This window comes from Pelophylax lessonae (genome assembly GCF_965119305.1).
Source record: "Pelophylax lessonae genome assembly, chromosome: 4".
Classification (NCBI taxonomy): domain Eukaryota; kingdom Metazoa; phylum Chordata; class Amphibia; order Anura; family Ranidae; genus Pelophylax; species Pelophylax lessonae.
In genome coordinates this window covers 192,912,963-192,926,717 of record NC_138771.1, presented here as the reverse complement: position 1 = coordinate 192,926,717, position 13,755 = coordinate 192,912,963, and the positions used below count along the sequence as shown (strand labels likewise).

The window sequence follows — 13,755 nt, the reverse complement described above, 5'->3', positions numbered from 1 at the left end:
CAGGGATGCAGCCGCGAGGTGGCTACCTCACAGGACTCGTCTGCGATGCTGCAGCGTCATGTCCCTGGCTCACGGCACTCCCTGTCAGATGAGGACAGAGGTTTGTCCGTGCATGGAGGCTCCCCACGCCATCGGGTACAGGTAAGTACTTTCTGTGTGGGGCCTTCTGTCTGGGGTGGCAGTCTGTGTTGCTGTGTGTCCCCATGTCTGTGCCTGTGTGACTCCCTGTGCGATCCCTGCGGGTTTCGCTTTGTGCAGATCTGTATGTTTTGCCGGGGGTCCCTGTCCCTGTGTCACCTTAGGTGCTTGTTTGGGGGTACAGACTTGTGTGTGGTGCGGCGGCCGCTGCGGGGGTTATTTCGCGCGGTCCGCCATGTTTTTACTATGCACACGTGTATGGCCCCTCTGGGGCGAGTATACAGGTCATTTTGGCGCCATCCGCCGCCATTTTGTGGGCGGTAGGACGATCGGTTCGGCCGCATGTCGGCGGCCATCTTGGCGTAGCCTCCTATGCATCCCTATGGGGCAGCCATTTTCCCTGGGGTCTGGCTTATAGCCAGCCCCCTCCAGCAGCATTTCCTTTTCCTCACAGGCAGCAAGGACACAGGTAGCAACGATCTGCGGCCTCTGCAGTTTATCTCTCTGTCTTCTTCTGCATACTGCTTCTGGCTCAGTTTTCTTTTCTCCTTTTGGGGGTCTTCATAGCTGTGACAGTAGCGGTGGGCTGCGCACTCCGCAGCGCTATTTAAAGGGACAGTACACTACTTTTTTGCACTGTACTTTTTTCATAACTTGAGCCATGGATTCTCAGGAAGGCAAGTTTCCTCCAGCTTTAGTGGGGGGGCCCCAGTTCTCCTGTGGCCCCGCTGCGACCTAATCTGGCTGCTGTAGTTGCGACTTTAGTGGCAAATATGGAAATGCTGATGTCTGCGAGAAAACGGCCCAGGCTGTCTCTCTCTTCTGATTCAGATGGGGATATGGCTGCTGCTGCTGCGAGCGTGCCCTTTTCAGGGTCCCGCTAATCCTTAGACCCCCCGGGGTCTGGGGGGGAGGCTGAAGTGGAGGGTGTTGATACATCCTCCCCAGGGTCATCTGAAGAACGGGCGACCATGGATGAGTTGATCATTTCGGTTAAGGATACCTTACATTTGGAGGATGAGCCCAGTCCTCCGGGCGTTGTGTCCTCGTTTGGGACACACAGGACCCGCTAGTCTGTGCAGGTTTTCCCCTGCCCAGCAGAATTTCATTACACTGTTAATGAAATGTGGCGCATGTTAAAACGTCGATTCCTGGTACCTAGTCGGTTCAAATTGCTTTATCCTTTTGCGCCGGCTACGGAATCACGATGGTGTGTGCCTCCACAGGTAGATCACACTGTGGCCGTGCTGAACAAGGCTACCTTGGTTCCTACTGAGGATACCCCGGTTTTCCGGGATCCCACGGACCGGCGGTTGGAGTCTCTGGCCCGCCATTCCTATACGGTGGCGGGTTCGCTGCTCAAACCCGTTTTCGCGTCCGTTATGGTGGCTCAGGCGGTGGCTGATTGGATTAAGGTGATCAGAAGCAACCTTGTGTCGGATGACGTGCCGCCTGCCCGACTGGACATGGTGGACCAGATCCACCAGGGAGTCATGTATTTGTGTGATGCAGCCTTAAATGAGGCCCCTTTGGTGGCTCGCCTCTCGAGTGTCGCGGTACTTAACCGGCGACTGATATGGCTGAAGAGCTGGTCGGCCGACCAGTCCTCACGGAAAACAGTGGCTGATTTTCCCTATGCTGGCTCTCGCCTTTTTGGCGAGGCGTTGGATACCCTGGTAAAAGGCGTCACGGGGGGGCAAGAGCACTATGCTCCCCCAGAACCCGACAAACCAGTCTTTCCGAGGCAAGCGGGGCTCTGAGCCTAGATCTAATCAGGGGTCCTTTCGTGCCTTTCGGAACCAATCCAAGGGCAAGGCCCAGGGCAACCAGAAGAAACCCTGGGCGGGTAAACAAAAGACCGGCAATGCCGGCTCGGCGGGACATTCCGCCTCTGCCTGAAGGGGCGCCCTCACCCGTTTCAGGGGTGGGGGGACGTTTGCGCGGTTTCCTCCAGCCTTGGCTGCTCCGGATTTCGGACAGGTGGGTCCAGGAAATCGTTCGATCGGGTTACAAGATCGAATTCCTTTCCAGGCCGGCGGACAGATGCTATCCCTTCAATCTTCATCTGCTTCCGGGGCGTCTGCAGGACTTGCATCAAGCGGTGCAGGACCTGCTTGCTCAGGGGGTGATTGTCCCGGTGCCTCATCGGGACAGGTTTCGGGGGTTTTATTAGAATCTGTTCACTGTGCCCAGGAAGGAGGGCAAAGTGCGTCCTATTCTGGACCTGAAAGCACTGAATCCTCCCTCCCGATAAATGTGCTGGAACTACGAGCGATAAAACTCTGTCTCTTCCAGTGGTCGGACCGTCTCCGGGGCCTGCCTGTTCGCGTACAGACGGACAATGCTACCGCGGTGGCTTACATCAACCACCAGGGGGGCACCAGGAGTGCTCGAGCGGCCCGGGAGGTGCCTGACATTCTGTCTTGGGCCGAGACTCATGTCCCGGCTATTTCGGCAGTTCACATTCCGGGTGTGGAGAATTGGCAGGCAGACTATCTGAGCCGCCAGACCCTGGACCGGGGGGAATGGTCCCTACACCCGGAGGTCTTTCAGATGCTGTGTGCGAAGTGGGGATCCCCAGACATGGATCTGTTCGCATCCCGGCTAAATCGAAAGGTGGGAAGGTTCGTGGCAAGAATGCGCGATCCATTGGCGGACGCCTCGGATGCTTTGGTGGCCCCTTGGCATCAGTATCGTCTGATGTACGCCTTTCCTCCGATTCAGTTACTATCCCGGTTCCTTCGCAGGTTGATCTCGGAACCGCACATGGTGATTCTGGTGGCGCCGGACTGGCCTCGCCGGTCTTGGTACGCCGACGTTGTTCACCTGGCGGTGGCACCTCCGTGGCGTCTGCCTCTGCGGGAAGATCTCCTGTCGTCAAGGTCCGATCTTCCATCCTGCTTCACAGTCGCTGGCTTTAACGGCCTGGCTGTTGAGACCCAGGTCTTGAAGGACAAGGGTCTATCCCCTGAGGTTATTCCTACCCTGATCAAGGCTAGGAAATCCTCCTCTGGTAAGATTTATTGCCGTACCTGGAAAGCCTATTTCGCCTGGTGTGAGTCCAGGGGGTTCTCCCCTCGTTCTTACTCGGTGTCGAGAATTTTGGCTTTCCTCCAGTCTGGAGTGGATCAGCGCCTGGCGCTGGCCACGATAAAGGGCCGAGTGTCTGCACTGGCTGTTCTTTTCCAACGCCCTTTGGCGTCTCGTTCTTTGGTGCGCATCTTCATTCAAGGTGTGCGACATGTGGCTCCTCCCAGGAAGGAGCCTTTACCTCCATGGGACTTGAACTTGGTTCTGTCCGCATTACAGCGTGCTCCCTTTGAAAACATCAGGGAGATATCGTTTCCTCTGCTGTCTAAGAAGGTTGCTTTTTTAGTGGCGAACACTTTGGCTCGCAGGGTGTCGGAGCTGGCGGCGTTGTCTTGCCGCTCCCCTTACTTGATCATTCACGAGGATAAGGTGGTTTTGCGGCCACCCCCATCCTTTCTTCCCAAGGTGATCTCTGAATTTCACCTTAATGAGGACATTGTTCTGCCTTCGCATTGTACGAAGCCTAAGCATCCAAAGGAGATTGCATTCCTTGGATGTTGTCAGGGCGATCAGGGTTTACCTGTCGTCTACGAAATCCTTTCGGAAGACGGATTCCCTCTTTGTCCTTCCTGAGGGACCTCGGAAGGGCATGGCTGCGTCCGCAGCAACTATTGCCAAATGGATCAGACAGACCATTGAGCAGGCTTACGCCTTGAAGGAACGGGTTCCGCCCTTCCCTTTTAAGGCGCACTCTACCAGGTCTTTGAGTGCATCTTGGGCCTATTGGCATCTGGCCTCGGTGGCCCAGGTGTGCAAGGCGGCAACTTGGTCGTCGGTGCACACTTTTTCCAAGTTCTACAAAGTAGACGTTCTGGCATCAGCTGATGCTTCTTTTGGCCGCAAAGTTCTCAGTGCGGCTGTGCCATGATGGACCCTTGATTTTTTTCTCTGGGTCCCTGGCTGTTGGCATTTGCTTTCCTGGGCTGTTGCTCCTGTTGAGCATTGTTTTTTTCTGTTGCCCAGTTGGTTCTTACGGTGCATGTAAGATTCCTTTCTCTGATGTGGGTACTGCGTTGCCTTTTCTACGGTTGCGTCTCCCACCCCTCATGTCTATACTGCTTTGGGACATCCCATAAGTGAGGACTTAGAGGAGGCGGCGACTGTCGGAGGACGTAAGAGAAAACGGAATTTTTGTAAAATCTTACCTGTAAAATTCCTTTCTCTGAGTCCTCCGACAGTCGCTGCCCCCGCCCCTCTTTTGGGGTTATTACCTACTGCTATGCTACCAAACTGAGTTGGGAGTGGTGATGCAGGGGGGGTATTGACTGGATGGGACAGCCCCCGTGGGTGTGTATATGCTAATGCCTTTTGTCTTTGGACTAAGTCTATATGCCTAGCTATTCCTACGGATAGGAAGACAATACCCATCAGTGAGGACTTAGAGGAGGCGGCGACTGTCGGAGGACTCCGAGAAAGGAATTTTACATCTAAGATTTTACAAAAATTCAGTTTTTACCTTAATGCTGTCCCAGCCCCCTGCCCTTAAAGTGATTTGTAAAGTCTTGTTTTTGTTTTTTTAAAATACCAAACTTGTAATACTTATCTGCTCTGTGAAGTTAGTTTTGCACAAAGCAGCCCAGATCCTCCTCTTCTTGGGTCACTCTTCTATGCTCCTTGCTCCCCCCACCTGTTGAGTGCCCCCACAGCTCGCAGCTTGCGTGATCCAGCCCTGCCCCCTCTCTCTCCTGATTGGCTGACTGACCAATAGCACCAGGCTGTCTCAGCCAATGAGGAGGGGAGTCCCGGAATCTGCTGCCTGTGTCAATAGATGCAGACAGGGTGGCTCAAAAGCAAGCCAGCGCAAGTGCTCCCATAGACAGCGGAGGCACTCGGCATGGAGGAGGAGCCAAGAGCGCCAAAAGAGGATTGGGGTTTTACTCTGTGCAAACCCATTGTAAAGCTTTTCTTTTAATATAACAAAGGTGTCCCATACTTACCTGCTCTGTGCAATCATTTCAATTTGTAATGAATCGCTTCTTTCCATTGAAAACAATTAACTAAACCAATTTTGGCGATTTGTGATACAATTGGTTTGAAGCATTTTTGGTGCCCTGCAATCGATCACTTGATCGTGTGACTCAAATCGCGCTTGAGTTGCCTCTGCAATCTCTCTCTCTCTCTCTCTCTCTCTCTCTCTCTCTCTCTCTCTCTTGTGTTCTAAAGAAGGCAATTGATCACTCGCAATTTAAGTAGGGCAAATGCTCGACTAAAAATAGCCCTTGCTCTCTAAGCTACATCTATCGGAGCCCAATCACACAGGTGTCTTCCTTCATCAGAGCATCGCATTATGGATTGGCAAATAATGCTAAATGAATTTTGTGATAACATTTTGCGTTCATCTGCTATTTATTCCCTACAATTGTGACATAGGTGATGTTCTGCAGCCACTGAAATACGGGCCAGAAATCCATCAGCATAACATCTGGGAAATGGAAGCCATGCTGTTTGGCTTTGCTATAACCTTGAATAGCTTAGAAGAGAAAATAAAAATCCCAAATGGTGAAGAACGCTCCTCCTCCACAGGTTTCTTTAAAAGCCGTCTTTTGTCCCTCTGACTGTGTTCTGTAATAAGTCAGCAGCATTTTTCCCCCTTTCTGTATGGATGTATATAAGATCATTTAAGCTGTGCTGATGGGTGTTGCTGTTCTGTGGTAGTGAGCACCATGTGATTGGAAGGAGGGGGAGAGCACAGGAAATCAGAGAAATGAGAAGCATCTAATGCATAGAGATTTCTCACATCTTCATCTGAAAATGCAGCGTTCAAAACCTACAGCTTGTTACTAAATCTGGACCCGACGCAAGCTGGGTTTTTTTTTTTTTTTTTATTAACCCGACATTCATCAGGATTCTTGATTTGGGCAGCGCACTGTTGGATTGGAGATTTATTCGCTGATATCAGTCAGTACAATAGAGCCTGTTGGCAGAAGGGGAAAAGTGACATTTATCCTGTTTACACATTTCCAGCCTCTTTTTGTCAGCCAAGACCTGATTCTTAATCCTGCTCGTTTATTCTTCTGCTGGAAACACCCCTGTGCTTGAAAGAAATGGTACTTTCTGCTTTCATAAACAGTCATGTGTATAGTTCAGCCAGGCCTGATGCCTCTGGAGCTTTCTTTTACTGAAAAGCACCAGTGATTTGCTTTTTTTTTTTTTTTTTATCTTTTTTTTTTTTTTTTCTTTTTTCTTGTGTGGATGCCACGAATCCAGTGGCCTATTTGCCTCGGGAACATTTTAAGCTTGGACTCGCTCGGCTGTGCATTTTATTATTTTGTTTGGCAAGTCAAGACACAGCAGACAATCCTGGTGGTGAATATTTTCTGATTTTTCCAGAAACCAAGCAGAAGATTGAGCTGCTGATGTCAGTTAACTCCGAGAAGTCGTCCTCGTCAGAAAGGTACTGCATCGTTAGCTGGAACAATTAATGATGGGTCAGTGCTGGGTTGTAACACCTAGTGGAGTCCACCATTCTAGTGCTCAGTGTTCAGTTATTTAAGGTGGAAGGGTTTTTTTTTTCCCCCCATGTTTAGGTTTTATTGATCTGGGCCGAGCAGACAGACAGCTACTGCATGCAAATGGAAACTCAGAGTTGTCTCTATAAAGAATGTCCTTTTATATAGACAGCATTGTGTGCGATGGGTGACAGTCCGTATTTGTGGGCTTTGCTTCCATCTACTTGTAGTGGTGAAATGGTATACTGAATTGAATGATGCTTTTATAAAATGCAGGCATTTCTGCAAGGGAGGAGGCACCGTCTGTGTACAACAAATAGACCACTGTCCTTTATAGATCAGAATGGAATTGCATATATGCAGTGAATTTTAACCCACGTATGCTGCAAATATTATATGCTTACTCTTGCAGGTACGTGATAAATATTTTTCAGCCGGTAGACATTCTTTGGTGTTTACTGACTATTGACATTGATGAGGCAAGGTCTGTTATGCTATACATGGCATTTGTGGTCAAGCAATTTCTGTAGCTGAAAACCTTTCATAGATGTGCTTGCATAGTCTTGCTTTTCATGCCGATTTTTACAAATATCTTTACTCCTAAAGTATCCCTCAACTGCAAGCATGGCAAAAAAAAAAAAATCAATCTTCCCCACCAAGCATGTACCCAGCTATGGTTTGTATTGTTAATGGCATAGAGGGCAGGGGGCACTTAGGTCAAAACTGAACACAGGTCTTAATGTGTTAAATATACATGCAACAGGTTTGCTGTCAGTTTTCTACAAAGACTTGGACACGGTAAATAGGGCTAATGAATGTGGCTTCTGCTTCTCCATTTGATAGCTGTGATGTGGTCGAAAGCACTAAATCTCATTATTTACGTGTCATTTTGGTCATATGTATGTGTTTTTTATAGAGTGCTACTTGTGTACCTGTCTGTAGAATGTTACATTTCCAGTGCCGTTTCCTCCTTCCTAGAAACAAGCTCCTGTAATGATAAAATGACTGTCAGTAATCGTATACCAATTAGTAGTAGTAATTGGCTGCAAATTCAGTTTATGTCCGTTGTGTTTTTTTTTCTTCCTGGCTCCATTGTTTTCTCCTGTGTTGTGCTTGCTGTCACAAGGAGCGACACCAGCGTGCGCACCCTAGGTTTCAGTTTTTAACTTTTTTTTATATTGAATTAGGGTCCTTGAACAAAGGTGTAATAAATGACTAATGTTTTTATGCAAAATTCTACTGGCAGAGGCTAAGGTAAAAAAGAAAATGCAAATAAGAGCCGTAAAGTGCTTGTGTTTACACATGCATACATGCGTAAACATCCGTAAAATTTCTCTTCCATTCATTTTTTTATTTTTTATTTAACCAAGGATTACATTTCCATATGTGTATAGACACATGTAAATGTGTTTACACATGTTTTTAGATGCTTACACACATTTGTGGTTTACAGATCTGAACACAGCATAGTTTTACTGATCTTTAAGTCCCCATTCACACTAGTCGCGGTGGGTCGCCTGCCATTGATTAGCACAGGACCCATTCTAATAGGAGCGACACAAGTCGCTCCGACTTAGAAAAAGGGTCCTGTACTACTTTGGGGCGACCTGGAGGCGACTTGCATTGATTTCAATGATATGAAGTCCGTGCATGTCGCGCCAAGGTCGCGGTGCACGCTGTGCACCGCGACTTCACAGGTCGCCCCAGCAAGTCACGTCGCCCCGGTCTGAACGGGGTCTTACACTGTGTATTAAGTCAAAGAAAAATATGCATTGCAGAAAAAAAAAAGCTGTACTGATACACTACATGTTTTTGCAGCCATAAGCAAAGCCCCTATGCTGACCTTTTGGGTGTACATTATTCTTTCTACCCGTTTTGCATCCATCCTTTACCCTAGTGATATAGTTGGTTCACAAATGATCTAGTTGTCTTTATTATAGGCATACCTATAGGTAAAAATTATGCATGGGAGTTTACTCCCACTTTTAACTACATGGAATTGCACAGAGCAGCCACTATCCTCTTCTTGGGTCCCATGTTGGCGCTCCTGTCTCCTCCTCTTCTTGGTGTGCCACCCTTTGAAGCTGCTTTCTATAGTGGCACATTTGCGGGCTCGATCCTGAGCTGTGCTGTCTGCGTCTATAAACACAGATAGCAAGGCTCGGCCCCACTACTTTGTCACAGGATTTAACTGACAGCGAGGGGGAGGGGGTGGGGGGGCGACAATGACTCAGGTAAATGTAAGGTGGGTGAGAGGGCAATACACATACACTGAAACATTTTTTTTACCTTAATGCAAAGAAAGCATTAGGGTAAAAATATTTACATTTTAAAACGAATTTCATGGCTTCCGAATTAAAGACTAAGTTCACCTTTGAGACCATGTTGAACGTTACATCCATATTTAGTGTGTAATGTGTAACATGCTCCAGCAGTTTCCCCCACCCGCCGATCCTCCCCCTGTGACAGCGAGTGAGGTCTTTCTCCCTGTACCCACTGCCACAGTTTAAGAACAGCAAGGCCGTGCAAAGCTCCAAAAAAACAGCACAGACGCGTCCTTCATTTACAGAGTTCTGTGAATGAATGAACTACAACTACCATCTGCCAGTCTTCTGCTTCTCAATGACTGCAAGAGTTCTGGTGAGCACTCTCGTAGTTCATTGATTTTTCTGTTCTTCAGTAACTGTCTTACAGGAGGTAGGGGCAGGCAACTATACGGAGAGCCTGCAGGAGCTTGGCACTGCACCCGTAGTCTACTGATCATGGGTGCAATGCCTTCAAGACTCCTGCGGGAAAAAATAAATGCCCTTTTTTCCTGCAGAAATGTGTGCATTTATTATATCTTCCCAAGAGGTGAACTTATCCTTCAACCACTTGGTGACCGCCCACCCGTACTGTACTGTGGACGAGCAGCTGCTGTAGGCAAAGTGATGTACCTGTACAACGCTGTCTTACGGGTTTACGGGTTTACACGTTCATGCGCATGGCCCTGCCAATCTCCCACTGTGATTGTACACGGCAGGAGCCTGTCGGCAAGTCCCAGCCAAATATTTTACAGCTGGGGCCTGCTGATCGGCTGTGTGCAATCACAGCCCAGAGCTCTGTGTTGGTAAAGAACCCAGAGCTGTGTACAGAGGAAGCGATCTGTCAGTTTCTCATCCCTGCTTTGCAACAGAGATCTTTAGTAAAAAGCAGCACACTTTATACACATTACACATAGGCACATGTTTAACCCCTTGATCGCCCTAGGTGTTAACCCCTCCCAGCCAGTTTCCTTGGTACAGTGACCGCGTATATTATTAGCACTGATTATTGTATTATTGTCACTGGTCATGTCAGTGGCAGTCAGATTGCCCATCATGTTATTGCAATCTCATTATAAGTCGCTGATCGCCGCCATTAGTAGTACAAAAAGCGTAAAAGGTCAAGTATATATACCATAGTTTGTAGGCGCTATAACATGAAAGTAGCAGAATACAATATAAAACCCAGTGGTGTTCAAATACCACCAAAAAGATCTATTTATGTAAAAAAAAAAAAAAATTATATACATTTAATTTGGGTACATTGTTGTTGTATGGCCAAACAATTACCCTTTAAAGTAGAGTAGTGCTGAATAGAAAAAAATGGCCTGGTCATGAAGGGGATAAAGTCTTCTGAAGTGGTTTAAAAAAAAAAAAAGTTTACCTTGAATCCTACACACTTACAACACTGTGTGTTTGATGGACCCCTTCTGCTGCATTAAGTTGATGACAGCACAGAACAGGGAAAATTCCCATTGCATCTTGGTAGTTTTGTTTTTTCCTGGTTGAAGTATGCCCAGATTTGACATGCTCAGGAGTCTGGCTGCACACAAGGGCCAAGATTCAAATTGTGCAAATGTGCCCGGCAATATGTGGGAAGAGGAGACCTAAAGGGCTGTTTTTTTTTTTTTTTAAATCATCAGAGTTGTTTTTTTTGTCTCATTTGTTTTACATATTCTTAAAGAGGTTGTAAACTAATTTTTTCTTTTTTTTTTTTTTTTTTTTCTTTTTGACCCTGCAAGAGAAACACATAATGAGCTAGTATGCATCGCATACTAGCTCATTATGAAATACTTACCTTAGAACGAGCCCCCGCCGTGCCGTCCGCTTACCTGTATGACGGGCGACATGTCCAGTTGCCCGTCTTCCAGGATCGCGGCATTCGGCCATCTGATTGGCCGGAGCCGCGGTGACGTCCCGCACGCGCGCGGGAGCGACAGTCACGGCACGGGGCTCTGAAGAAACGGCACCAGCGGCCGTTCCTTCAGAGCGCATGCGCCAGTGACGTCACTGGATGCATGTAAGGTAGATATCTCCTAAACGGTACATGTTTAGGAGATATTTACAGTACCTATAGGTAAGCCTTATCATAGGCTTACCTATAGGTACAAGTGTCAGAGGAGGGTTTACTTCCTCTTTAAGACCAAACAGGGGGAGGGGCCTATTGTGTACCTCATCCTTGTTAACAAATTGTGAACACTGAGGAAAACGGGGAAGGGAAAAGGAGAAAAAAGTACTAGAGAGATGTCGGACTTAACTGGTACCAAAAAGGATGACTGTACACAGATACGCATAAAAGTAACAAGTTTATTGCACAACATCTTTATTAAAAGGATTTAAAAGTAAAAAGAGCCATATCTCTCATACAGTTACCAAATTGTCTAACAATCACTGTTTCTATGCTGGTTGATCCAAGAGGTCGATGTGTTTTGCATTTTAATTGCTTCATCAGGACGTATATAACTTGGCAGCACGGACAATAGTTCTAAAGAACATAGAGAACACATGGTATTTATCAGCCTAAACATACAAACAGACACATGGATCAAGGGCTTATATCACTGTATTGACTTACAATATACTTTAGAGCTCCAGCAGTAGTGGCATGATCATTTCAGGCACTTTTGTGGATCTTTACGTATGTTTCCTACACTAGAATTGTTGCATATATATATCCCTACATTGAGTCAGATAAGGCACAATTGTATTATAAATCAACCATTTGATCAACATCCCTAAGGGCAATATCGAATTGTCCTTTTTGGCTCATTTCCACTTGCTTGATATTAACATTAAATTCTCTGAACCAGATTAAGATAATTGGCCCACCATAGTATGGGATACAGTCCTCCTATTGATATTATCTCAACCTGTGGGGTTATTATATGATAAATTCTATAGTGTAACTTTCACGTTATTTTTGTCCCTTGGCCAGAGATGTAACTACCTATGGTAGATGTTAGGGGCCCCTAGGCTTGATGGAAACACCATCCAGATGGATAATTTCTATGTCCAGCCAATTATGCCGAAAGGTTTTTCCAGCGCTGGAAATCCTCCATATAAGCGCCTATAGAGTAATCCACAATCAATGTAAACTCATTAGTATAGCTATAGGTCTATAGTGTAATCATAGTATACTAGGTAAATTCTTATTCTTACCAGAGATGTTTCACAGACACTCCTCCACCATCAGTGGAATGTCTGTGAGTAAGTGTGTCCCTCTTATGCTCGTTTTGGCACCAAAAGCTATGTGATGTCATAACTGTGCTTCACTATCAGCCCTTCTTGAGTTTACATCCTTCCACCACTCACACAGTTTGCCTCCATTAACCTCCCCATCCCTCCTCCCACACCTTACTCACACCCCCATCTGCCTCCCAGCTCCAATCAGCTCTCTGCTCGGACGCATGCACACTATGGGACGTCAACAAGTCGAGCTGCTCACCAGCCATGATAGCTGGCTTTGGACCTTGCTTTGTGCACTGGTCCAAATTATTTGGTGGAGAAGGAATCATGGTGTGGGGTAGTTTTTCAGGTGTTGGGCTTGGTCCTTAAGTTCCAGTGAAAGGAACTCTTAAAGTGTCATCATACCAAGACATTTTGGACAATCTCATTCTCCCAACTTTGTGGTAGCAGTTTGAGTATGGCCCCTTCCTGTTCCAACATGACTGCTCACCAGTGCACAAAGCAAGGTCCATAAAGATGTGAATGAGCGAGTTTAGGGTGGAGGAACTGGACTGGCCTGCACAGAGTCCTGACCTCAACCCAGTAGAACACCTTTGGGATGAATTGGAGCGCAGACTGCGAGCCGGGCTTCTCGTCCACCATCAGTGCCTGACCTAATAAATGCGCTTCTGGAAGAATGATCAAACACATACACACTCCTAAACCTAGTGGACAGCCTTCTCAGAAGAGTTGAAGCTTTTATAGCTGCAAAGGGTGGGCCAACTCAATTTTGAACCCTACAGACTAAGACTGGGATGCCATTAAAAGAGAAGTATGGGGTTTGGCTTTTTTTCTCAGTTATACTTGCCTAGGTGGATGCAGCATTGGTCCCCCGGCGCCTCTACACTGAGAACCGAACGATCAAACTGATCGCTTGGTTCTGACAGCTCCCCAAGCGGAGAACTGCTGACTGTCTGCCATCAGCTCTCTGCTCCGCCCCCTCCTCGCTCTTTTATAGCTCTGGGCTGTGGAGGGGCAGAGGCAGTCGGCCTAGGCTCTCAGCGACTCACTGCGACCGGGTGTCAGTCCAAGCACCTGGCAGATTCTGACACTGTGGTTGTGATGAAGCGGTGCCTGGACTTACATCTGTAATGTCAGCAGAGAGCAGACTTCAGCCCGCTCTCTTCTTAAAATGGGTCACAAAAGTGCAAAACGAACTGCACACCTGTGATCCATAGGAAATGTACAGCCAAACAAGCTTTGGCTGTACATCTTCTTTATGTTCTTGTGCTTGTAAAGGCAGGCATTCCAATACTTTCGACAATATTGGTGTACTTTTAATATGCAGAGAAAAGCCGTGATCCTGAGGATCACGACTGATCTCTGATGAGTTACCGTTTAGTTTGCTGAGATGAGGAGCAGAGAACATGTTCTTCTCTTCTCATCACAGTACATGACCGTTTCTGTCACAAACGGCCAGTTTAGAAAAGTGAGATCTGAAGATCACACAGCCGTTATTCTGAAATATCTCCATTCCAGATTCTCCAGCTCAGAGGTGGAGAATCAGGGGGAGAAGCTGTGTGATCAGAGGAAGAAGACTTCTTTCTTCC

The 13,755-nt window shown here is 47.2% G+C and overlaps 1 protein-coding gene across 12 annotated transcripts in view; it reads left to right on the top strand.

Annotated features, from left to right (window-relative positions):
* The window catches only part of SRPK2 (SRSF protein kinase 2), a 291,812-nt gene that overhangs the window by 81,808 nt on the left and 196,249 nt on the right, over positions 1-13,755 (top strand). For 2 of the 12 annotated variants that reach the window (XM_082254424.1, XM_082254423.1), the window contains exon 1: positions 5,911-6,622. The exons of 7 other annotated variants lie outside the window; for them this stretch is intronic. In XM_082254424.1, the coding sequence (XP_082110550.1) occupies positions 6,585-6,622 (38 nt within the window). In that variant the 5' untranslated portion in view covers positions 5,911-6,584. Of the gene's footprint in view, positions 1-5,909; positions 6,623-13,755 lie in introns of those variants that run through there. 3 more of the 12 variants (XM_082254418.1, XM_082254428.1, XM_082254420.1) reach the window with 3 other exon arrangements.